The 26,934-nt window shown below is 40.9% G+C and overlaps 1 protein-coding gene across 1 annotated transcript in view; it reads right to left on the bottom strand.

Annotated features, from left to right (window-relative positions):
- Positions 1-661: 661 nt before the first annotated feature.
- PALMD (palmdelphin) overlaps positions 662-26,934 on the bottom strand; it is a 103,868-nt gene continuing 77,595 nt past the window's right edge. Inside the window, exons 4-9 of the mRNA XM_032217514.1 lie at positions 23,785-23,915; positions 16,988-17,102; positions 15,527-15,560; positions 15,069-15,182; positions 11,544-12,605; positions 662-1,869 (exon numbers count right to left, since the gene is read on the bottom strand). Coding sequence (XP_032073405.1) covers positions 1,826-1,869; positions 11,544-12,605; positions 15,069-15,182; positions 15,527-15,560; positions 16,988-17,102; positions 23,785-23,915 — 1,500 coding nt within the window. The 3' untranslated portion in view covers positions 662-1,825. The remainder of the gene's footprint in view (positions 1,870-11,543; positions 12,606-15,068; positions 15,183-15,526; positions 15,561-16,987; positions 17,103-23,784; positions 23,916-26,934) is intronic.

Genomic DNA, 26,934 nt, shown 5'->3' with positions numbered 1-26,934 from the left:
TTCGGCGGCATATAAATGTTATTATTAAACTTGCAAACTAGCTTCCATGAGAAAATTACAAGCAGTCTTGTGAATGATTCGCAATGTATTCCTAAGTACACAACTAGAATTTTTGAGAAGCTGCCCAAAAAGTTTTTTTTTTAAAGTAAAAAAGTAGAAACTGGCTAAGTTATTCCCAAGCACTTTTGGCAGCAGTAACTTTTCTGTCTTTAGTCTTTCTGAGCAATTTTTAAAAGGTGGGAAGAAGAGTTTGTGGTCAGTTTTTAAAAACTGCAGCTGTCCTACTCTTCAGAGCCCCAAAAAGAGGGCTCTAGCTGTCAGCTGAAGAGGATCAATCTGAAACAAAATCCACTGAGCAGTCAGAATAAATAGATTCTGGAAAAAGAAAAGTATTTCCCCCTCCCCCTCCTTATAGTTTTCATCACAAATATATAAGCAACATATTCAAAATATCATTTGTAGCAGTATATTTTAAATAGCCTTTGACCAAGTCTCCTTTTGGGGGAAAAGATTGCTTCGCCGTCTCATATATAATGTATTGTTCATATATTTCCCACAGGATACATGCATTTTAATTCCATTTTGGCCTTTGTACTGGCCACTTCTGGTCATTTCTAGGGAACATGCATAGTGCCTTCTGAAGTATTTTTAGATTGGACTCTTCAATACACTGCAATAACATTTCCACAATTGAAACACTGTGTGGTGCTATTGATTAGGTTTACAGCCACAGCTAGTTATGTTGAAGTTGTCCGTAGTAGTCTAATCTTTCCAAGAGAAATATGTTTTAAAAATACATAACATTAACAAAACATCTGAATACACTGAATATTTTTTTGGAACACAAATATGAAACACTCTCTCCAAACATACAGACTCAACCAAACAAAGCCTTGCATATATCATAACAGAACATTCTGATTTCTGGGCCAAGCCGCAATCAGAAGCAAGTAGCTACTAATGACCAGAGCAATATTTTAATAACCCAGTTTCTGAGTGTCTTTTAAGTATTGAGATACTATGATGATAAATGCAAGATTTGGTACAAAAACTGGGAGAGGTATGTACATTCCAGCTCAAAAGCAAACTTTTTTATCAGGCGGCTTAGAGGAAACAAAAAGGAGAACAGTTGGGACAAGGAATCCTTACTGGCTAAATTCCAAAAATGGGCAATAAACATAGATAGGAATATGGAAAGCAATGGCATGAAGGATAGAGTGCCCCCCCCCCATTTCCCAAACAATGGGGCATTTTCCAATGTTCAAAAGGAAAATGAGATACGGCTGCCTCTGTAGGATGCATTACTATTGATAATATTAGGGGTACTTTAATGGCTTTATCCACCAGCCATAATAAAGTCATCAGCTTCCAATATCAAACACACACACGGGGAGTGCTTTTGCCCAATTTGAAAAACACTGCTGAAATGGAATAGAGTTCAGTAGGAATTGGAAAATCAGTTCATATCTTATATTCATGTTTTGGTATAGTCGGAGAAGATGATGGGCAAGACTCCAACAAAACTCTAGATGCATTGTATTCATGACACTGATCCTTCAGCTCTTATAAAATATAATAAGGCTGACAAATTCCTAACAAATGCCACTAATAATTCCTTGAGGAATACACTGTTTTAACAATATTCAATTTATGGATCAGAGTATCCATATATTAGGACTGGCAAACATTCATTTTCCTGTGAAGTGCCATTATTATGGATGTATAGTTGATGATAAGTAAAAGCTACACAGGTCCAAAACATAGAAAATTCTTCTTTCGCTTTTGTTAAACTGCCAGGATTTTAGTATTATATCACTGCAGCTGTTTAAATCACTTTTTTCCCCAGCTTTGCCATTCTCATTCTCAGAGCTGTAAAAAAAAAGCAAAAGCAAAATATTATATATTGATATGCAGAGAAGAGCAACAAAGATGATTAGGGGACTGGAGACTAAAACATAAAGAACGGTTGCAGGAACTGGGTATGTCTAGTTTAATGAAAAGAAGGACTAGGGGAGACATGATAGCAGCATTCCAATATCTCAGGGGTTGCCCCAAAGAAGAGGGAGTCAAACTATTCTCCAAGCCATCTGAGGGTAGAACAAGAAGCAATGGGTGGAAACTAATCAAGGAGAGAAGCAACTTAGAATTGAGGAGAAATTTCCTGACAGTTAGAACAATTCATCAGTGGAACAGCTTGCCTCCAGAAGCTGTGGATGCCCCAACACTGGAAGTCTTTAAGAAAATGTTGGATAACCATTTGTCTGAAACGGTATAGGGTTTCCTGCTTAGGCAGGGGGTTGGACTAGAAGACCTCCATGGTCCCTTCTAACTCTGCTATTGTATTGATATGATATTGTAAAATTATTAATTAGTTAGAGAGTATCATACTTACCTCACAGGATTAATCCCAGAAAGTACTGTTAAGTTAGTGTAAAAGAAGATCAGAAATTAATAAATATACTATCAAGTTACAGCATAGCCATTATGAGAAAGAATAATTTTCAAACTGTATTATAGTGACAACTGAATATGCATTCCGGTCTACTATTTACCTAAATAATTTGGCTTTTCATTACAAGTCTAGATTTCTGTCTGTAATAAATGAAAAATACCTCTGTAAGGGTTAGTTTGTTCATTTGCACTAATATTTAAAATAGAATTAAGTTTTCCTATGGTATTTACTTTTCTAAAACATTGGTCCACTTTTCATGGTTTAAGCATGTCACTATATAGGTAGTTCTCGACCGTGGCACGACAAAACCGCGGTCCACTAAAGCGCGCCCGATTAAAGCGCGTCGCTGACGTCATCAGCAGCGCGACAACAACGACCGCAGAGAAAAAAGGCCGCTTTAAAAAGCGCTTTTAAAGCAAGCCGATTCACGTTAAGGTAAGGGTTAGCTTTAGGGTTAGGGTTAGGGTTAGGTTAAGGGTTAGGGTTAGGGTTAGGGTTAGGTTAAGCGTTAGGGTTAGGTTTAGGGTTAGGTTAAGGGTTAGCGTTAGGTTTAGCGTTAGGATAAGGGTTAGGTTTAGGGTTAGGTTTAGGGTTAGGTTAAGGGTTAGGTTTAGGGTTAGGTTTGGGGGGGTTAGGTTTAGGTTTATGCGTTAATTTTAGCTTTACCGCTCACAGCGTGCTTTTTTCATCGCGCTCTGATGACGTCAGGTATGCGGTTTCGTCGAGCGCGCTTTAGTCGACCACGGTTTTGTGGTGGAACCGTTCTCGACTTACAACTACAATTGATCCCCAAATTTCAGTTCCTAAGCAAGATAGTTGTTAAGTGGATGTTGCTCCATTTTTCAACCTTTCTTGTTACAGTTAAGTGAATCACTGCAGATGTTAAGTTAGTAACGTAGTTGTTAAGTGAATTTGGCTTCCCCATTGACTTTGCTTGTCAGAAGGTTGCAAAAGCTGCTCATATGACCTTGGAACACTGCAACTGTCATAAGTACAAGTCAATTACCAAGCACCTGAATTTTGATCATGTAACCATGGGGATACTTGCAATGGTCTAAAGGTGAAAAATGGTCATAAATCACTTTTTTCAATGCCATTGTAACCTCACTACCTGAACTGTTATAAATTGTTATAAATTGAGTTCTATGTGTACAGGTGAAATCATCACAATTATGACAAATCACGGCTTGAACCATCTAGCTTTGCATGTAATGAGTCTTATCTCATATATTAGTTTCACCTTTTAAGTTGCATTACTGAAATAAATGAACTTTTGCACGATAGTCTAATTTTTCGAGTTTCACCTGTATGTTGGCTAAGAAATTCCGGGAGTAAAGTCCACATATTTTAAAGTTGCCAAGTGTGAAAAATGCTAACCTTAAGCATTTAGTGGTTCACAAGTATCATCTGGATGCCTGTTCTGGAATCTGAATTATACTTTTAAGACAACTTTCTTAACATGAATGCTGAGGATTTTAAGCCCATCATTTCTACTTCATTAAGATATGAAATAATTATAAAGCGGAGAGGCTTTCTTCCAATCTACAGTTGCTTTCCTTTTGTTCTTACACCAAAATTACAGGTCCTTTCTTATATATTCAGTTTTAGTGCTCTCTGTATTTTATTTTATTCCTTAGTGCCTTTTAGGCTTTGGCTTTCTACAATGTAAACTATTTTATCTTTTCCAATAAAAAGACTGCCATTGATTTCAAGCAGTTTTAGACCAAAGGAATTTTGCTGAAAATATTCCAAGAAAAGAACGTTACTCACTTCACAAACAACCCTTTGTGCATTGCTACCTTACTCTTCCTGGCTTTGTTTTCCTTTGAGAACAAGCAGTATAATTATGAGATTGTTTTGGAAAATTACTCATTTCCCTGCATTCTCTGATTATTCAGTATGTGTTATGGCAGAAGGACAATGTGTGGGAAAACCTATGGAGGAGGGGACCAAGGCAAGGGCAATGGAATTGCTTCAATAGCAGATAGCAAATGCTGTGTGGGCCTGTCTACAGCTGATGTGCTTATTTCAGTTCCATACTAGGAGCTCAGGCTGGTAGGGCAATGCCTCTGTAGCATTAGGGAAATTGTGGATAAAGAGAAAGCACTGACTAAATCAATTAGCAAAGCATACAAAGTATACTCCCTATGGACAAAATTAGGATAGTCATTGTAGGCTGGGTTGTTTTAACAGCATGACAACATTCCATATGTTAAGGAGGAAAAACAAAATTGCAATTGCAATTTAGAAATGTTTTATAGACTTTAGTATCCTTCAATACTTGGGAAGTCCATAACCTTGGAACCAAAGATTCCAGAGCAAGTACTCTTTCATTGGTTCTTATGCTATTTCTCACAGACTTAAGTCCTAGACCTGTGATGACCAGCCTATGACCTTATGTGTTAAAGGGGAACACAACACAATATTTTGGGTGACATGTCAGCATTCAACACTTGACAACTATTCTCGAAAGCACGCCTTGTTATCGGGTGATTTTCAAAGGCCGTGAAGGCTGAATGAGAATGGGCTGTGTTCTCATACGGCCTCTGGGAATCAAGTGTGAGTGTGTGTGTGTCTGTGTCTGTGTGCACACGCTTTTGAGCAGAGGTGGCGCAGTGGTTAAATGCAGCACTGCAGGCTACGTCAGCTGACTGCAGTTCTGCAGTTCGGCTGTTCAAATCTCACCGGCTCAGGGTTGACTCAGCCTTCCATCCTTCCGAGGTGGGTAAAATGAGGACCCGGATTGTTGTTGGGGGCAGTATGCTGACTCTGTAAACCGCTTAGAGAGGGCTGAAAGTCCTATGAAGCGGTATATAAGTCTAACTATAGACTTATATACCGCTAGCAATATTGCTATTGCTATTTTGCAGCTTTTGGAAAATGCAGAGGCTGGGAAGAGCATTCTCTGCTTCCAGAACAAAGGACTTGTGTGACCCGGAGCAGCTTCAGGTAGGCCGCAGGGGCCTAACAGAAAAATAACATCACCTGAAGATAAGATGGCAGATCCTCAGGAACATTAAGCCACAGGGGCCATTGCACCATTCCCCAAGGTTTGTGTGCCTTGGGGAAATGGTGCAAGAGAGCCTATTCAAGTGGCAGTTGTGGTGCTTGGGCTGAAGTAAGGCTCGGACTTCTGCTTCAAGCCCAGCCTCGCCTTTGCCATCAAGTGCCACTGTTCAGGGTGGCCTAGAACAATGACAATGGTTTCTCTTTTGTTCAGGTCTCTGTGTGAGAGAGGGGGGAGGAGAGAGAGGGAGAGAGACTAGCAGAATCGAGTATTCTTGCAAATTTTTGGCACGCATGTCAAAAAGTTTCACCATCCCTGTCCAATCCTTTTCCTAGGAACAGATGGGAAATTTGGCCCATCAAAACAGACAGCCAAGCTCAGATTGCTCCCACAACATACAGAGAATCTAGATTCCCTAGGTATCGTTCATATTCTTGCATGCACACTGTAGTTTACAGAAATTGCCCAGAATTAAAACGTCTGTTCAGGCCAGATTATTAGAGAAGTATGCACAAAAACAGAGAAACCTGAGAAAAAAAGATGCTTGAGTGGTAGAAAAATATATACACAATATGTATACAAATAGCCCTGGAATAATCCTGAATTTGTTTTATAGAAGACAGACCTCAGAAAGATGAAATATTCAGCACAAGCAATACTGAGAGAGGTTTGACCTAAGTCTGCACACAAAATATATTTTGGTTTGAATCTGCTTGAAGATGAGTCTGCACTACAGGTTTGCCCAAGAGTGTTTGTTTCTCAGCTTGGCTGATATTTCCTACAATTGGTGTCCCAAGGCATGCTGAATTTTATCCTGGACTATATAGCAATCATGACTAACACCCACTGCCTGATCTCCTCCCTCTCCAAAAAAAGATAAGCACAGTCAGACCACTACCAAGAATCTCCAGGCTTGTAGTTCAGAAAGGGAAATCAAATACCCCAATAGAATAAAATGTCAAATTATTCCCATAATATTGCCAGGAGAACTTCTGAATCCAGCTGTGAAATCACTTGAAACTAAGCTCAGGAGAGTCACTTCTAATCTTCCTTTTAAAGACAAATGGATGACAATTCAGTTTCAGTTAAATTTTACACTGTGTGAAGAGGTATTTCCTTTTTTTTTAATCTCTTGAATCTCTCAGCAATCACCAAATCTGCTGCTAGATTGCCCTGCAGGGAAATTCCAAGAACACTCAGGATAATAATACAATAAAGTATCTTCTTCAATGGTTTTGAGGAGGATAAATCTAGTTTCCCCTCTGCTCCATCATGAAGATGGTTTAATCAGGTTTTACTTATGGAAAACCCTATTGAAGCTATATCCCTTTTAGCTTCAATTGCTTAACTTTTTTTTTTTTTACTTTTAACTTGTAAATCTTACCTTCACTTTTAATTTCATCCTCAACTATGCTTTATTATTTTACAACGTTCTTTGTAAACCACTCAGAATCACTTAGGTGAGGTGAGTGGTGTATAAATTTGATTGATAAATATCATGCAGCACATTGGCTCCTTGTAGAAATGTGCTCTCGGCAAGGGTGGGTTTCTCCCAGTTCGCACCAGTACGCCAGAACCTGTTTGTGAAATTTAGCGTAACTTTTGGAACGCTTTTGGAAAGGAGGAAGGAAGGAAGGAAGGAAGGAATGGGGAGAGATACACACAAGAAAGGAAGGAAGGAAGGAATGGAGGGAGAGTGAGAGAAAAGAGAGAGAGACAGATAGAAAAAGAAAGAAAAAAAGAAAAAAGAAAAAGTGGGAGAGAGAGACGAAAGAAAGGGGGAGAGAGACAAAAGGAAGGAAGGAAGGAAAGAAAGAAAAAGAAAGAGAATTTATGATAATTGAGCTCAAAATTTTGGTTGCTAAGCAAGAGCGTTGTTAAGTGGGTCTCACCATATTTTCCAAGTTGGCTACACCCACCTGGTCACATGCCCACCAAGTCATGCCCGCCCGGTCACATGACCGCTGAGCCACTCCCACAAAACAGGCCACACCTACAGAATAGATTCTAAAAATTTTTGAAACCCACCACTGGCTCTCGGGCTCCATTATGTTCATCTCAAATGTTTAAATCTCCAATATTTCTTCCCTACCCAAAGGAAACCAAACTTGGACAGCCACCAACGTTGCAATCTTTCATCACTCAAGAATGTGAGGCATGTATAAGAATATACTAGCTGTTCCTTTAATAAGTGGACATTGTTCTCTCTCCTGTACAGTATCAATCTGCTACTATTGAACTGGTATTTTAACATGTGACATCAAGCTATAAATTGCAGGCTACTGTCAAGCTCTGTGAGTCAGGCAAACTGAGAAGCAATGCCACATTGGACCAATGTGTAGGGAACTCTGCCAGTCTGCCGATCATAAATAACTCACGCTGAGATAATGAGAGTTAGGAATTGGTCCTGAATAGCCGCTTCCAAATCTCTCGGACAGCTTCCAGGTAAAAGAATTATAATAAACAGTGCAGAGCCTTCAGGGCCAGTCCAGGTTGAGGTATACCTTGGGCCAAATGCTGTGCTAACTGGATCATAGTACATTATTGTAAAAGCTTATGCTCTACCTGCTGCCTATGTTGCAACAATATTTCTACAACTTGTTCTGCAGGAGGCAGAGTGCCTTAAGGGTTCTATAGCCATTGGCCTAAGTCCACAAGGCAGGATTCAGTGCTTCTACAGAGGGGGTGGGGAGAGAGAGAGAGAGAGGGAGAGAGAGAGAGAAAGGGAGAACTAGAGGGAGAGAGAGAGAGAGAGACAGATAGGGAGAGACAGAGAGAGAGGGAGGGAGAGAGAGAGATAGACAGACAGAGAGAGAGGGAGAGACAGAGAGGGAGAGACAGAGAGGGAGAGACAGAGAGGGAGACAGAGAGAGGGAGGGAGAGAGAGAGACAGAGAGATACAGACAGACAGAGACAGAGACAGAGAGAGAGAGGGAGAGACAGAGAGGGAGAGACAGAGAGGGAGAGAGAGACACAGGGAGAGGGAGGGAGAGTGAGAGACAGAGAGAGAGATACAGACAGAGACAGAGAGAGAGGGAGAGACAGAGAGGGAGAGACAAAGAGGGAGAGAGAGACAGAGAGAGACAGAGAGGGAGAGAGAGACAGAGAGAGGGAGGGAGAGAGAGAGACAGAGAGATACAGACAGACAGAGACAGAGACAGAGAGAGGGAGAGACAGAGAGGGAGAGACAGAGAGGGAGAGAGAGACACAGGGAGAGGGAGGGAGAGTGAGAGACAGAGAGAGAGATACAGACAGAGACAGAGAGAGAGGGAGAGACAGAGAGGGAGAGAGAGACAGAGAGAGGGAGGGAGAGAGAGAGACGGAGAGAGAGAGACAGAGAGGGAGAAAGACAGAGAGGGAGAGACAGAGAGAGACAGAGAGAGAGAGACAGAGAGGGAGAGACAGAGAGAGAGACAGAGAGGGAGAGACAGAGAGAGACAGAGAGAGAGAGACAGAGAGGGAGAGACAGAGAGAGACACACAGAGAGAGGGAGAGAGACAGAGAGGGAGAGACAGAGAGAGACAGAGGGAGACACACACACACACAGAGACAGAGACGGAGAGACACAGAGAGAGAGAGAGAGAGGGAGGGAGAGAGAGAGACAGAGATGGAGACAGAGAGATAGAGGGGGGGAGAGAGAGAGGGAGAGGGAGACAGAGAGATAGAGAGAGAGAGAGAGAGAGAGTGAGAGTGAGTGTCTGTGTAAAGAGGCTTTTAAGATTAATATTAATATTTGAAAGACTTTTAAAGTAGAAACAAAAAATCAGTTGGATTTCTGGAAAGCTTTATATTCTTCATATCTATTCTAACCCCCCAGGACACACTAATCAGGATATGATTGTTATAAAACAGGAAAGATTTGGCCGTCATTTCTCAATATGTTTTTGCAAAGTGAGTGTGTTTGCACGTATGAATCTTGTCTGCAAAGAGATGCATGCAACCTCCAAGCACTGAATGAGGTGAGAACTTGTACTAGTTCTTCAACGTAACTTTTTCTTCTGTAAAATTCTTCTCGAAAGTTCAAGAGTAAAATAAGGCATGTGTGGTTCCTTGCTAGCAAATGTTTTTTTTTTTTTGCTGCCTGATGAAAGAAACTTCAACTGTTGCTTTCACTTGCATTTCTCTTTCTATTCCAACCACATTATACATCTCAGATCTGTATCAGCAGTTGGGATTTGATAGAGCACTGCACACCAGAACAACTAGACACAAGAACATTTTTTTTCCTAAACACCATCACTCTGCTAAGCAAATAATTCCCTCAACACTGTCAAACTATTTACTAAGTCTGCATTACTATTACTATTAATCTTCTCATCGTTCCTATCACCCATCTCCTCCCACTTATGACTGTATAGCAGGGGTGGGTTTCAACCGGTTCGTGGCGGTCCCTGCGAACCGGTTGGTCGGCGAACCCGGAAGTAAGTAACTTCCGGGAACGGCGACTGGCCCACCCGCCCGCCCGCACTCCTTACCCAGTTTTGACGAGTTCTGCGCTTCCACGCATGCGCAGGACGCATACAGCGCCTGCGCGATCCTCCAGGAGCAGCTGGAGCATTGCACAGACGCTAGTATGCATGCGTGCGCCGCGCGCGTGCATGAGGTCGCCGCCAGCCCCGTTCCAACCGAACCGGTTGGAACGGGGCGAGAAACCCACCCCTGCTGTATAGCTGTAACTTTGTTGTTTGTTGTTTGTATCCTTACGATTTATATTGTTTCCCAGTATGATTTGATTGCTTATTTGTACCTTATGACTATCATTAAGTGTTGTACCTTATTATTCGTGACGAATATATCTTTTCTTTTTACGTACACTGAGAGCTTATGTACCAAAGACAAATTCCTTGAGTGTCCAATCACACTTGGCCAATAAATAATACTGTTCTGTTCTGTTCTATTTTGTTCTATCTCTAGACATCTGCCAAGCAAAACATTGTCCCCTAGACATTCTAGCAATGCTGTTATTTCTCAACATAACTTCCCGTTCAGTACTTAAGCAATAATGAATAAAGGGAGATACAGCATCATTTCTTTCCTTTGTCCACTAAATAGAATAAATAAAAAAAAAACAATTAAGACCCACTTAGATGAAAAGCAAACATTTCATCTTAGACCAAATATAGCTTGCATTAACAACAAGCTTGATTGTATGTATATGGTGCTATTTCGTGCTTGTCGAAGAAAGCTACTATTAGTTGTGTTTGCATGGACACAGAATAAAACTATGAACTCTGAAGCCACTTGATGTTAAGGCTATTGAGATCTGTAAAACATTTTGATTGCAAAAGATTAATAGTGAGTTGATTTCATGCAAAAGATTAGAAAATGTAACAGCTTTTATTAAAGGTAGATACACAGTCTGAGATTAATTTACAGATAGAAGTGGATTTCTGTTATTTTTGACTATTAAAACAGGCATTCTCTGTTAAAACAGGGTAAAGTCTATATTAAAAGTTGCATTAAGTCTTATCAAGTGAAATGGGCACTATCCAATAATGATTAAGGCAAGACATATGACTAAATTCCAAAAATGGAAAGAATGGTTATGGTTTAATCACCAAAATGGAATTTGATTTGATTTGCCATATATTGCATAGGTGCAATGAGAATTCTTAATATTATTTTCAAAACATGCTTAAATTAGAAAGTTAAATATCTGATTTGCATTATTATTCTGATCTGATTTTGGTAATATTAAACAAGCTTTGGTTCTGACCACTTAGATCCTTCAAAGTGCTATGATTGCACATTATTAAAAGCTAAATGAAACGCTCAAACAAGCTTCCTCAATCTGCAGCCCTCCAGATGCATTGGACTTCATTTTCTATTATGTATAATCAACATAGTATGCTCAACTCAACCATTGAAAATGTCAGCAAGGGATTGTGGAAACTGGGAATTCAATACATCAGAAGGATGTGAGGAAGGGTGTATTAGAATTTAGAAAAGCAGGAGGAAATTGGTTACAGGTTGCAGATGAATTAGAATTAAAATGAAAAACAAGAAGAAGGGGAAGAGAGTAATGTGAGTAATGAATCTGCTACATGAGAGCACAACAATGCTGTGACTTGCCCTTTTTTTTACCTGTTAAGGAAGGTTCCTCTGTTCCATCACTTGCTAAGTGGCCATCAAGTTGACCATTAAAGGTAGAAGAGCTCAAACTTTCTTCTTGTTCTTTCAGTGACATGGAATTTTTGTAAAGTGGCTTGTTTATGTTGTCTCCGGAAGTTTTAGTCTGTGAAGCTGCACATGTCTGATTGGATGGCTGATAGACCTGACTATAAGGACCCACTGGATGATAAAGAGGTGTCTCATTTTTTTTTCCTTCTTCTTCACTGTCATCGCTGATGACAACAAGTTCCGCATGGATAATCCCATCATACCCACAGATTTTTTTATTTAGTTCTTCATCGTCCACATGCTGGTATCCCATGAAAATCATTGTAACCGGTTCTTCTGTATCATCCACGGCGTAACATGGGGTAGCTTGGACCACGCTATAATTATCCTCACTCTCTAGTGCTGCCGGAGAAGAGTTTCTGATCTTCTTATCTTGGTATTCCTTCATCTTTTGATATGGCTGAGCAGTTTCTTGAGTAGCTTCTCTTTGGGCAGAAGACCCTAGCTTATTCTGAGGATTAGCCTGTAAGGGCCTTCCTAATTGTTGACTAACTGGACAATGAGAGTTCTGCTGGCAGCTCTTTGAAGTATCTAGAGCGTCTTTTTTAATATCATGCCATTTATCCTTCTCAACCAGTTCATTAGAAAAATGGTCAAGGTGGCTGATCTTATTCTGGATGTTATCTTTTCCTTCATTCGCTTCTTGGATGAATTTATTCTTTTGAGGAGTTCTGGGTCTGCAAAACTGGTTGGCATATACTGGCTCATGATATTCAGTGGGAGACTTGGATTGTTTCTCAGTGGCTTGTCGTAACATATCCTCCACTTCAACTGGAGCAAGATCATCCACATCATCATTCTTGACGCTCCCATTGGCACACACTGCATAGACAGACTTTCTGCCATCGTCATACACTTTGACTCCTGCTCCTTTAAATTCTTCTGAAGGGAGGGGTATTGTTGACAAAACTGTGCTCTCCCCAGTCTTCATGTCTTTTTTCACTTTAATTTCCATAGCAAACAATGCTGCAGGGAAAGAAGCAAGCAACCTTTTAAAAGGTTATTAGCTAATGATGTTGTCAGGTCTAAGAGACAACACAGTGAAATCCAATCCACTTTAATCCTCTATTTGCTTAGACCTAATGGACACAATCTTGCCAAACTAAAGTTATAACTTTCTAAATAAAAGGTATAGACATACTCTGAGAGATTCTAGGCTGTGGCTACACTGAACATCTTCCCCATTCCCTCTCCAGCTCAGGATTGCACAGTGCCTTGATCCCGACCTCTCTCTGGGAAAGCTCTGTTGCCAACTGTGTTCCCCCACTGCTCCTCCTCCAGGTGCATATTGTATTGCAAATAAACAACTTAAAAATCTATAATAAAAATCTATGAGATAGCAGTAGACCTGTGTGCCAGCAAGTAGGCTGAATAATTTCAAGCCTTGTGCATGGGGAATTTCCCTACCCCAGTTAGCTTTTTACTTACAATTCTTTTTCTCCATATAGGAAGCAAGAAGAAAATAACAGTAGATTGGGACAAAAATTGCGGAGAGGAGTCAACACTAGGGAAAGATTGAGCACTTCTAACCAATCTACCTGCTTCTTCCAGTTTATGTCACACAACTCTTTATTTAAGTCTGATTTAGCTTTAATTCAAAATTTGATTTCAACTAAGAGGACATTGAGGAAGTAAATATAATTTCCTCCTTATTTTTAAAGTATATTTTCTATAATTGCCCTGCTGTTCTTACCTGGCCACCATCCAGTAAAGATTAGAATAAGGTGGGGCGGATGGCTTTGGCTGCACTGCAGAAATCTCTGTATGATACAGTATGACTTCGTATAGGCTGAATTTTATTGCAATAAAACGGAGCTTATACATATAGGCATCTGGTAGAAGCCATGATGACACCGTATTATAATGTAAACATGCAAATAGTGCAATTTCACAAATGACCAATGGCATATCTTGTTGCCAATAATGACATGACATACATGACTTATTTGCGTTTGTCACCTCTCCAGAGAAGTTGTAGTTCTCACCTTTCCGTTGTGGTTTTGTGTTACTGATGATCAAATTTAAAATGATGGGGGGATGGGGGGGTTGGGTGAGTTTGGAAGCAATTGCAATGAAAATGCCAGCTTTGCAAAGAAATCTATGCAAGTTAACATCCCAAAAAATTAATAGTAAATCTGTTTATCCACAATTTGTGATCCATTTAATTGCCAGGAAATAGAAAACTTTTTTTTGTTGCAAGAAACAATAATTCGGTGGCCCATCTCCAGCTAAAGCTTGGATTCAATCTGAAGCTTCTGCAACTGTCAGGCCTGCAGCCATCTTTTCTTTAGGATCTTTGGCCTGCCACACTTTCTATTATTCTACTATGCATTTTCTATTGTGGGAAAATGGGAGGGGGGATTGTAAGGAGTTACATACTATGTAGCCATAACAACATTCTTTCTAGAAAGCCAAGGTCATCCGTTGTTTCTGCACCTCTGCACCTGATCAGAACTGGAGGGGTGGAACTGCCAGCATGGCAGTGGGAGATTGGACCATGTGATGGACTTGTGGGTGTGGGGGCAAGATCTTGAACTTTCAACTAGGTGGGGAAAACCGGGAAGCTTTCAGATTTGGGTTTTCCCAGATGTGCCAACATGGCTCTCTTAATAAATTAGAACTTTGAGCAATACTTTGCCTTACACTATCACTAGCTGGTGTATTCCTGATTTTCTCAAGTGAATGTCTTTTGCAGATGTGCTGGATTGCAACTCTCAGAATTTTAATCCATGCTGTTTGGTCTTCTGGAAGTTGTGATCCAACATATCTGGAAGATACCCAGACTGGGCAAAAACAAATGCAGATAATAGAGGACTAAAGAGTCACACTCAGATATTATCAATCCCCAGAAGTGGTTGGAAAACAGCCTGCAATCATTATAACTTCTTCCAGTGTGAAAAGTAAAAACCAAGATGAGAACATCTGCTTTGGCCTGATCTGTTCCACAAAAGCAACAAAAATCCCCTTCCCCACTTCACTCACAAGAAATTAAAGATAATTTCATAACTTAATGTTTTTCATGAAAGCCCTTTGTGGTGAAGAGGAGACAAATTGATGCAAAATGTCTTAAGTTTCATCCCTTTTCTTTTGCTTAGGCTGCTACCGCCAGCTTCATCATACGTGAGCTAAGAATAAACCTCAGATCTCCAACATTAAGTACATTTTTGGGAAATGTTTCACAGTGAAGCAGAATCCACATGTGGAAATTCAAGCTCTCCCAAGTCATAATTTCTGTTAATGTGATTACATGGAAGGGAACGCATCTAGAGGACACCGAGTTATAAAATGCTAGTCCGATGCAATTTCTTATGGACTTATGAAATAACAACCAGCAACAACCATATCTGCTATTTTTATGACACTGAGGTTGTTTTCAAAATGTAAGACCATACATACGATTTTCCCTTGGATCCGACTATTAATCTGTACCTTTTCGATTTTCTTCTTCATCATCGGTTTGTAGATGGCCTGTCTTTTTAAGTGCAGAAGGTTTGAAAGGTTTCGGAAGGTCTGGTATGTTGGCATATATATAGTCAGCTGGCTCTATAAAAAGGGATTGCTAATTAATACATTTATTTATTTATTTATTTATTTATTAGACTTATATACCGCTTCATAGGGCTTTCAGCCCTCTCTAAGCGGTTTACAAATTTCTTAGCAAATTGAATCAGCAACTTGCCCCCACAGTCTGGGTCCTCATTTCACCCACCTCGGAAGGATGGAAGGCTGAGTCGACCGGTGAGATTTGAACCGCTGAACTGCAGATCACAGTCAGCTGAAGTGGCCTGCAGTACTGCACCCTAACCACTGCGCCACCTCGGCTCTACATAGATCACTTCTGCTTTTGCATAAAATAATTTGAAAAATTGTACTTAAAAGAAACGTACCTTCTGTAGTCTCTACTCTTTCCACTTTCACAGACTAAAAAAAAAAAAAGTAACAAAGAATTCTGTGATGTTTCCCATCATTTAAAGAATTACAATACAATTGATTATTACTTTCTTTTAGGTTAGTTAGCCGATATAACCAATTCCACGTGGTGACTCAGGAATATATCCCATGGCACATATTTCAGTAAATGTGCATAAGATAGCTTTAAAAGTAATTGGAATTGAAAATTAATTTCTATAAAACAGGGAGCAATATTTTGGCATCCAAGGGTCATGCTTTGACACAAACTGAGGAAGGGGAAGAAGGCTGAAAAATGAGCAGGACCAGAGGTGGTATTCTACCAGTTCGGACTGGTTCACTCGAATCGGTAGCGGAAATCATGGCTAGTCCTGCCCACCTGCCCCGGCTCTATGGCATCCCTTTTAGGCACTTTTTGAGCCAAAGTGCATGCGTGGACGTGGACAATCATATGTGTGAACCAGTAGGGAAGGTAAGTGGGGCTGCCCCTGAAGAGTGTTCGGAGACTACAATTGGTCCAGAATGCAGCTGCGCGAGCGATACTGGGTGTACCTAGGTACACCCATGTTACACCTATCCTCCGTGAGCTGCACTGGCTTCCTATCGGTCTCCGGACATGCTTCAAGGTGCTGGTTATTACCTTTAAAGCCCTACATGGCCTAGGACCTGGATATCTCTGTGACCGCCTCCTGCAACATACCTCCCAGCGCCCAATAAGATCGCACAGGGCGTGCCTCCTCCGGGTACCGTCGGCTATGCAGTGCTGTCTGGCAGCTCCTCAGGGGAGAGCCTTCTCTGTTGCTGCCCCGGCCCTTTGGAACGATCTACCCCCTGAGATCCGGACCCTCCCCACTCTTCTGGCCTTCCGTAAGTCTGTTAAGACCTGGCTGTTCCGGCAGGCCGGAACTGGGGCTGTTGATCTTGACTGAACTTCAGCCCCATTAAAAACTGAGTGCATGTTGTGTTTTTGTTTTTAAGTCGTTCTGTCTTGTGTTTTAATCTTTTTAAATATTTTTAAACTGCTTTTATGTAAGCCGCCCGGAGTCTTTCAGGATTGGGCGGCATACAAATCTATTAAAATTGACAAATTGACAAATTGAATACCACCCCTGAGTGGGAGCCATAATTTTGGAGAAGAAAATTTTCTCTGTCCTTGCAGCAGTTATATATGTGGAACAAATTTGGCAGTGCTAAAAATTCAGGCTTGGTAATAATAAAACTGGATTGATTCTGACCTTTACTTTGTGTACAGTATCTGATCCTGGCGTTTCACTTTTCTAAGTTTTTTGGTATTATTAATTTCTAGTATTGTGCATCAGATTGCAGCCTTGAATATTTCCTTGCTTTCATCCCCATGCCTACCTTAAGGTCCATTTGTTATTTCTGACAGATCAGTTGACTGTATCAGCGGCAACAGGATTTTAAAATTAGATGCTGACCTTTATAATATCTTCTGTGGTCCTTTCAACAGATTTAAGCTTCTTCAAAATGGCTTTTTCTTTTACCGAGATTTTCAATTCTTCTTTCTCGAGATCCTCAATTTCTTGCTCAAGCCTGCAGAGATGTGATATTGAATAGACCACAGATTAACAGTAATGAGTACATGACAGAGAATCATTTTTCTCAATTCTAGGAGTTCAACTCCTAGAATTTGAAGGTTTGGAAACTGAGGGAACTGCACTCCCAGCTCAGATAGAGGATACCAGTTTGAAAAAGTCTGTTCCAGAATTAGGATTGCCCCAAGATAATTCATTGTCGGCTTCCGTGTATAATATGGCCATAAGTGTGAAAAATATTCATAAGTCACTATTACAACAGTTACTGTTGTAACTTCAAATAATCACTAAATGAACTGATGTAAGTTGAGGATTATCTGTATTTCTAGGGGAGCTGAAGACCACAATGGATTTGGGAAGAAGTAAAATAGCCTAGGCCATGTCATATACTTGATCAAAAAACAGATTTTTTTTTCCTTTGACTGAGGAGAAAGGTTGACAGGCGATCTTCATTTTTTAACAGTACAATTTTCATATCCCCAAATGGTAGAAAATTTTGACAGTGATTTCTCACCGACAAAAAGTTGGGGGAACAGATGAAACTCTTATTAGTTGGATTGCCCAAATCCAGCACTCGTTCCATAGGGAGATCAGCTGTGGCAGAAAAACCCTGCTTTGTTTATAGCTATGACCCCAGTGATGCTTCTTTTGTTGCTGTTATTGCTGCATGCAGAATCATCTAAACAAGATTGGTTCAGCCTCGCTGGCCCAAAGGAAACACGGAGAATGTGATTCTGCTTTGTGTTCCCTCATTAACTGCAACATAGGCGGCTTCCCACTTTCAGGGACTCTTGGCAGCTGGGATTCTCCTCACCTTCTGAAGCAAAGGCGGGCGGAGACGTGCTGAGGTCTCCTTGCAATAAAAGCAGCAGCTTTGCAGAAGCCCCAGAGAGGACTGGGTTAGCTTTGCCCTTCTCTACAGCACTTCCACCCCCTCCCTCCCATCAACATGGATAAAGTCAACACAAGAGCTAAGAAGAGGGCAGGGCACCTGTTAGCTTTTTAAAATATTATTTTAGTCACAGGGTAAAGTAATACAGGCTTAAGCGAAGGGCAGAAGACGAGGGCAATAATGAGAACTCCAGGGTGTGGTGAAAAATACCGCTGGCAACTCAGAAGACAAAGGTGGTAGATTACTGCAATACACTCTACATGGGGCTGCCCTGGAAGAGCACCCAGAAACTTCAAGTGATCCAGACAATAGCAATAGCAATAGCAGTAGACTTATATACCGCTTCATAGGCCTTCAGGCCTCTCTAAGCGGTTTACAGAGAGTCAGCATATTGCCCCCAACAATCTGGGTCCTCATTTTACCCACCTCGGAAGGATGGAAGGCTGAGTCAACCCTGAGCCGGTGAGATTTGAACCGCTGACCTGCTGATCTAGCAGTAGCCTGCAGTGCTGCAGTGCTGCATTTAACCACTGCGCCACCTTGGCAGCACTGCGCACAGTAATGGGATCCCCTAGATTTGCCTGTGCAACATTTCTGTTGCTCAAGTTGCACAGACTCAGTTTCTTTATGGGTGCAATTCAAGGTGTTGGTCTAACCCTTTAAAGTAGGGCCAGGCTATTTGCTGAATCACTTTTCTTGAAGGACATCTAAGTTGTCCCATAGATCAGATAGGGTGGGAACCAGTGACGTGCAGTGAGGTTTATGGCTGGTGAGGCAGCAATATTTTTAGACTTGTGGACTTCAACTCCCAGAATTCCACAGCCAGGCATGCTCAGTTCCGATTTAAAGCGACAGCATTTGTTTTTCTCCTTTGCTAAATAAGTTTCCTTCTTTCTTTTTCTTCTCCCTTCCCCTCCTTCCTCCCTCTCTCCCCCCTCCCCCTCTCTCAAACACACACACACACACACACAAACACAAAGTTGTACCAGGAGGATGAAGTTTGAATTCCTCACACTCCTGATCCCTTCTCCCAAATATTGTTATATAATGGAAGCTAGGAGCATGCCTTTTCTGTGAAGCCCCTGCCCTATGGACACTCTACCCCCTGAAGTTCATTAGGCCTCCACCCTTTTAGCTTTGGATAAGGCTCTAAGGACCTGCCCTCCTGCCCCCCCTCCCAAGCATTGGGGGAGGATTAGATGATGGCATGTTAACATGGATCTGCCCCAGGTTTTTCTTGTTTTAATTTTCTAAGTTTAAACTGGTTGCATTTTACCATTTTTAAAATAGTTTTATGTATTTGTTAAATTTTTGATTGGAAGCCACCCAGACAATGATTGAAAGATGGGGAGCTATATACATGTTTTAAATTTTTAAAAATTAGTAAAAACAAAAAAGATGTGTGGAAGGAGCCTACATTAGGGCTGGGATCCCAAAATGTGAGCTGAAAAATGCAGATGCCTGCTAAACAAAATCTCAGCCCATGTCCCGTTATTACCTTCTAAGGATCTGAATTACCAAGGAATTTTTCTGAAACGGACCAAGGTGATGGAAAGAAATATTTCCCATTTTATATTCCGGACAGTCTCCTTTTAGCATGCTAGCAGTGTAGAAAAACCTGACCAAAAAATACACATTTCTTTTGCACCATTGAGGCTTGTTCTCTTGGAACTGGATTGCTTTTATTTGACATGTGCCTGAACACGTTTTCAGCTGTCAACGTTTATCTGAAAATGGATTATTGGATGGAGAGTGTCAGTGTAAAAGTGATTCACGTTGGTGACATGTTCTACCAGAATTAGAATTAGTTGGTATTATCTTATTTAAAGTGTTCTCACAGAGCACGGAACCCAGTAAAATCAATGCTGAAACATGTGGCATGTCTTTTCCTCTATTCTCAAGCCAAGCATCTCATTTGCTTTGTGATGATATATACTGTACCTAGGAGTGAAGTGCATGGCAGGCAACCTTTCTGATTTAATCCTGGTGACATTTTGCTGAGAATCTATCTCTATTCCAATCTCTATTCTAATATCTATTCCAAGAAAAGGCATATTTTAAATATGCACCAAAACAAAATTATCCCAGAAGAGATAATAGTTTGGAATAGATTTGCATGTAAAAGGTCAGTATCAAACGAAAAGGAAACATGGGCTAAATATCAGAGGTGAGCAAACCAAAGTTTCCAAATGGCGCATAGAAATGCACCATAAGAATTGTAATCCAAAACCTAAGAAGGGCAATAGGCTCTTGTGTTAATCTAACATATAGCTATCAGTTCCCTAAGAACAATGGGTCTTCCTGGAGCTGTTTTCTACCCATTAGCCTGGGAAAAGGAGAGAAGAATACATCATTTTTATATCATTACTAGCCGATAACACGGCGTTGCCAGCAGTAGTGGGTTCTGGATCCCATCGCAACTGGTACACTGCGATGGGGTCGGGCATCCTCGGCGGGCATGTGCACTGCGCACGCATGTGCATGCCACTGGCCAGCAACACTCAGCTGTTCGGTGGAGATCGCGCAAGCGCCGTACACTATCGTGCGCAATTGGCCCATTTGCCTCAAAAAGCGGTAAGAAACATGGGCAGGTGGGTGGACCAAACAGCCCACCGTTCTGGTACGGTGGCCACTGCTCCAAGCTACCACTAGTACGCCCGTACTGGGCTGTACCACACAGAACCCACCACTGATTGCCAGGGTATTTATTTATAGGAGGGAAATGTCCGGACCAAACAAAATTTCCAATGTTGGATTTTCTTCCTTACCAGAGGGAGCCCCTCTGTTAGTTAGAACTGATATCTAACAGCCCCCTTGTGGAGTACTTTGAAGCCGTTACCATGGCAACTCCATTGCGCTGTACAGTAGAAGCTATTTCACAGCAGTACAGTAGAAGCCATTTAAAGGCACAACAGGCTGCATCAGAACACACATCCTGAGGGTATTAGGGGTGTCTTACCCCCACAGTATTTGTTTCCAGAGAGTAATCTGTGTACCAAGTTTGGTTGAAATTGCTCAAGGTGTTCCAGAGTTATGCTGGAACACACACACACACACACACACACACAAACAAACACACACACACACAGCCATTTTTATATATAGAAGATAAAGGCTTTAGCCAGAACTTAAAGCAGGAAACAGACTATCTGGGATATCCAAGATCTGTTTGAAATTATTCCATTAGCGTAACCCAGATTGGCCTGTGCTGTAGAGTATAAGAAGTATAATTTAAAATAAAAGACTTTTTATTCCAAGCAGAAGAGGGCTCATGAAATTTGGGTATTGGAAAAAATTGTGTTGTTGTTAAACAGAGATAAAGTGCTATTACCACAAACTAGATTAGGGCTGACGAGCTTTTTGGATACATTTTCTGACTTCTGAAAGGAAAAAAATAAAATAAAATAAGGAAAATTCAAGATCCTGGCTTGGGAGGGGAAAAACTGTTTATAGATGGGATATCTATTCTAGCCAGCAGAACAGATTAGAAATTTTATTATTATTGGGAATACTTTCCTAACAGTCATGGTTAGGTTTTGCCACCATAGCTTTGCACTCCAGAAAGCTGAACTTATGCTTTGCCTTTTCTACCTTGATGGTAGGAAGTTTCTTCCAGCTATAATTCAGGTTTTTTAATATTAGGCAATTCCAATTTCAATTTAAATCAAGGCAGCTCTTAAAGCTAAAACTGATCTCCAGGAAAAATTCCTGCAGGTTCCTTAAATGTCTTAAGTGCTTTCAAATACTATTACCCTCAAGACTGAAAATCCCCTCTAAAACTCAAGACTGGCTGTCTTGCAGTAAAATATGGCTCCAAATAATACGTTTTAAAAAGTAGAAGCAGGTTAGTTCTTGAACTTTTGAATGAGAGTTTCCCCTGCTTTAGAATTACATGATTAAGAGAACTTCCCCTGTTGGTTTGACAGTGAACAATTTTTTCTTCAAAGGGATTATAAATCTCCTTCCTTTTACACTAAACACCAAAGGTTATAGGCTCTTTTTATTCAAAAGACAATAGAGAGCTTGTTATGGAAACATGACTCCAGTTTTAATTCCATGTGGCTTTTAGCTATAATAAATATTGGATCACTTTTAGTAAAATTAGATCAAATGGTTTACCATCACCTAGGATTGAAGGTATATTTGTCGCACAAAGATTTGGCCGTTACAATATAGGTAGTCTTCGACTTATAACAGTTCACTTAGTGACTGTTTGAAGTTACAACGGCACTGGGAAAAGTTACTTATGACCATTTTTCGCACTTATGACCGTGGCAGCATCCCCATGGTCCCGTGATTTACATTTGGATGCTTGGCAATTGATTCACATTTACGACAGTTGCAGTATCCCAGGATCATGTCAATGGGGAAACCAGATTCACTTAACAACGGTGTTACTAATTTTAAAAACTGCAGCGATCCACTTAACAAAGGTGGCAAGAAAAATCACACAATGGGACAAACTCACTTAACAAATGTTTCACTTAGCAACATAGATTTTGGGCTCCACTGTGGTCAGAACTCGAGGACTACCTGTAGTAGTACCAGTGGTGGGATTCAAATAATTTAACAACCGGTTCTCTGCCCTAATGACCATCTGGGTAGGTTGGGCTCGGTGGTCATGTGACTGGGTGGGCGTGGCCAACTCAAGGTCACTCAGGTCGATGGGTGCTTCGCCTTAGCTGTTACAATGTAATAAGGGTTAACCGGAGAGGCCGTTTCTGTAAGCAGGTCAATAAAGATTAGGCTAGAAACAACACCAGAATGTTTCCTTCCCGCCTTCCTTACAGGATTAGCCCTGTAAAGTGGAAAAAAACAAAAGGAGATTTCTTCCAACAATCGGTTCTCTGAACTACTTAGAAAGTTACCAACCAGTTCCCCCGAATAGGTGCGAACTGGCTGAATCCCACCACTGAGTAGTACCAAGGTAGAAGTTAGGCAACATCTTCTATTGGTTTGTAATTTTTACGTGGGGGCTCATTTTGATCTGGCCTTAGTTAGTCATAGCAGGTGTAATTTTGTAAAGTTTTTTGCTGTTTTGCTACGATCCGATTTCTTTTTTTTAATGGTAGCTATCAAATTAGACTTGGAATAACTTTATTGTCACTTTGAATGCACCCTAATCAGCATACATTAAAATGCAATTTTGTTGCATACAGCTCTCAAAGAGTCACCAATATACACCACATAACCATTAATGATGAAGCTAATAAATTATAGGAATGATTGAAGTCTTAATACTTTGTCAATAATTGACCAGTGCTTAACATTCACTCTTTATTTCTTTCTGCATTGCCTAGTGCAGTGATGGCTAACCTTTTTGTCGCTGCATGCCAAAAGCGCATGCATGCATGCACGCACACCCATAATGCAATGCATGTGTGACCCCCATGTGGGTGACCCCCCCACATGCATCCCCTGTGCATGCACCTCTCTCCCCACGCAAGCATGGCAGAGACCCAAAAACCATCTGGCCGGCGGGAGGCATGCATGCGTGCACAGTGGAACTGAGCTGGTGCGTCAGCTTGCGTGCCCGCAGAGAGGGCTCCGAGTGCCACCTGTGGCACGTTTGCCATACCTTCACCATCATGGGCCTAACGTAATAACTTTATTACTTTTTATACTCTGCTCTGTTTCAGGTTAGATATCTTGACTATAAAGTCAGTATTATTATTAAATAGCTGACCTCATACATAAATATTAATCCTCTAATTAAGGGGAAAAATCATTGTTCCGATCCCAAGGGCTTATATTCCTACATTAATAAGGAAGAAAATGTTTGCTGTACCTGAGAATATTTTGTTCCAGTTTCTTAATTCGGTGTTGGTCTTCCCGATGTTGGTTTTGCATTTCTTTCTGTTCTTCTGGAGAAAGGGTACTTAATCCATCCCAGAGCCATTTCTCCCGCAAAGCTTTTTTCTACAGATATATTCAAAAATACTGATTAACAATTTCATCTGTCTATCACACTTCTAGCACATATTGCCATCATAGCTATCAGTTCATCATGTTGGTTCTGTCAGAGGTGGGTTCCTACCAGTTCGCACCTATTCGGTAGAACCGGTTCGTCAAATCTACCGAACCGGTTAGAAGAGGTTCCACCAGTGGACCCGGAAAGCAGGCCACACCTACAGAAGAGGTTCCAACATTTTTTGAAACCCACCACTGGTCCTTGGATATGATTATTCTACATTATCATGCTCATATTTATAAAACTCAGTGCCTCTGTGAAAGGTAAGGATGACTACTGCGTTTGTGGTGCAATCAGAACATAGCGTGTGTTGAAGTTGTTTTAACACAAACCAAAGATGCCTTTAAAAAAAACAAGTTTACATCCTATTCTTATGCATGCCAGTGCTGTGTGTGAGATAATTTAAGGTGGTTCTGACAAGTGTCGTTGGCATCTTCATTTCCGGTCACATGGGTGCAAGCCACTCCCATCCGGTCACATGGGTGGCAAGCCACTCCCACAAAGGAGGCCACACCCACAGAGTAGGTTCGAACAATTTTTGAAACCCACCACTGTGTTCTGTCCTGAAGAATTCGCAAATGAATGTTAGCGTTTATTCTCATTATCAACGAAGTTGCCAAGGGTCCATGAACTAATTTGTTGACTTCTTTCCTTACCCCTTTCTCTTCCATGGCAGGCAGGAACAGCTGGACAGGCATAATCTTATTTTGCTTGTATACCGGTAGTCCTGGACTTACAATAGTTCATTTTGTGACCATTCAAAGTTACAACATCACTGGAAAAAAGTGACTTATGACCATCTTTCACACTTATGACTGTTTCAGTTTTCCAGGGTCATGTGATCACCTTTTGTGATCTTCTGACAAGTACCGTCAATGCGAAAGCCAGAACCAATTTAAAAGCCATGTTACTAACTTAACAACTACAGTGATTCACAACTGTGGCAAGAAAATGGGGCAAAACTTACTTGAAAATGTCTTTCTTACCAACATAAATTTTGGCTACATTGTGGTCCTCAAATCAAGGACTATCTGTAATTTCCTACCATTTTGGTGTAACGGTTGTAAGCAAACCACCATGTGAAGTTTCTGGGGAAAAAACCTGATTATTTTCTTTCGTTTGAGAATGGAGCATGGGCAAGAATGCCAGACATTTTTTAAAAAATGAATTCTGATATAAATAGCTCAATCAACTCCCCTAAGTACAATGAAGCAACTTGCAGAGGAGAAACCTGTGGATTTTCAGATCTTGCTCAACTATCGATTTCAGAGGATTCAGCCAGCACAGGTAATGCTGGGAGATACTAGGAGTTGCAAGTCGTCAAACTATGGGGAAATCACAGGTTCCCTCTCCTCTTGTATCACGCTGACCTGTGCATTTGTAAAGATCAAAGAGGAGGCAATAGCAAAGGGAGGAAGACTGGTTTTTTTTAATGTTTCTTATCTTCTAATCATGAGCACTTCAGGAATACTACATCTGCGTGAGCTGAAAATAATTATGCCAACAGCTGAGTGATGAGAACAGCAGCAAAATTAATCTGAAAGAAGTGGAGGTTGGGAAAATACAAATCAGAAAAGCAATGGGAAAGAGGAAGGTGTCTGAAGAAAGACAAAACACGATATATGTCTCATTCCTTTCATCAATCATCCCCTTGAACTGGCTCAATGGGAAATGTATTGCGTTTGGTTTGGAGATAAAATGCAATTTATATGTTGTTTCATTCATGTGTAGGTGAATGCTCATGTATACATAGAAGCCAGTGGTGGGTTTCAAAATTTTTTAGAACCTCTTCTGTAGGTGTGGCCTGCTTTGTGGGAGTGGCTTGCCGGCCATGTGACTGGGTGGGAGTCAGTGGTGGGTTTCAAAAACTGTTCGAACCTACTCTGTGGGTGTGGCCTCCTTTGTGGGAGTGGCTTGCCACCCATGTGACCGGATGGGAGTGGCTTGCCGCCCATGTGACCGGATATGAAGATGCCGATGACACTTGTCAGAACCACCTTAAATTACCAGGACTGGCATGCGTAAGAATATGATGTAAACTTGTTTTTTAAAAGGCATCTTTGGTTTGCGTTAAAACAACTTCAACACACGCAATGTTCTGATTGCACCACAAACGCAGTAGTCATCCTTACCTTTCACAGAGGCACTGAGTTTTATAAATATGAGCATGATAGTATAGAATAATCATATCCAAGGACCAGTGGTGGGTTTCAAAAAATTTTTAGAAACTCTTCTGTAGGTGTGGCCTGCTTTCCGGGTCCACTGGTGGAACCTCTTCTAACCGGTTCGGTAGATTTGACGAACCGGTTCTACCGAATAGGTGCGAACTGGTAGGAACCCACCTCTGATAGAAGCAGATGAGAAACATGTAAGTGTGAACTCTGTATGTTATGCAGTGCCTTCTTAAATATCATGGCATCCTGTGGTATATTACACCAAAGAGAAGATACTAATACCGAGTGATAAGCTAAGACTTTTGGAATGACATGAATGGCAGAGGCTACACTTGCCTTGTGTAGATCACATTCCACTTCACTGCTGTTGCTGTGGCAAGTAGCATGAACTCCTGCCATTAAGACCTCATGCATGTATGGGATATGTGCGATCCCTCGAGCTAGCCAGAAGCAAAGAATTCCTGTAATAGTTCTTCAGCAACCCATCACTTCATAAACTGAAATAAATCTTGCCTGAGGTTAGCCGTGTTTCTGGAGTTCTGTATTATATTTTAAAGAAATGTTTAGAGCAAAAAATATCTTACAACGCTCTTTTGAGATTCTACCTCCTGCTGAATTCTTTTATGACTGATCAGCTAGTTTAGCTTCGGTAGGAAAAAAAAAACGTTATTTTTGGTTGGGAAAAGTGATAGGATGAAAGGGGTGCAACAAATGGAGCTTTATACTTTTATAGATTCATAATTCGTATGGTCGAACTAATGGATTAAGGATTCTCAAAGTACATTCTGTGGAG

Source organism: Thamnophis elegans, chromosome 5, assembly GCF_009769535.1.
Source record: "Thamnophis elegans isolate rThaEle1 chromosome 5, rThaEle1.pri, whole genome shotgun sequence".
NCBI lineage: Eukaryota > Metazoa > Chordata > Lepidosauria > Squamata > Colubridae > Thamnophis > Thamnophis elegans.
Note: the sequence above shows the minus strand (reverse complement) of the source record. Positions and strands in the feature narration are given on the sequence as shown.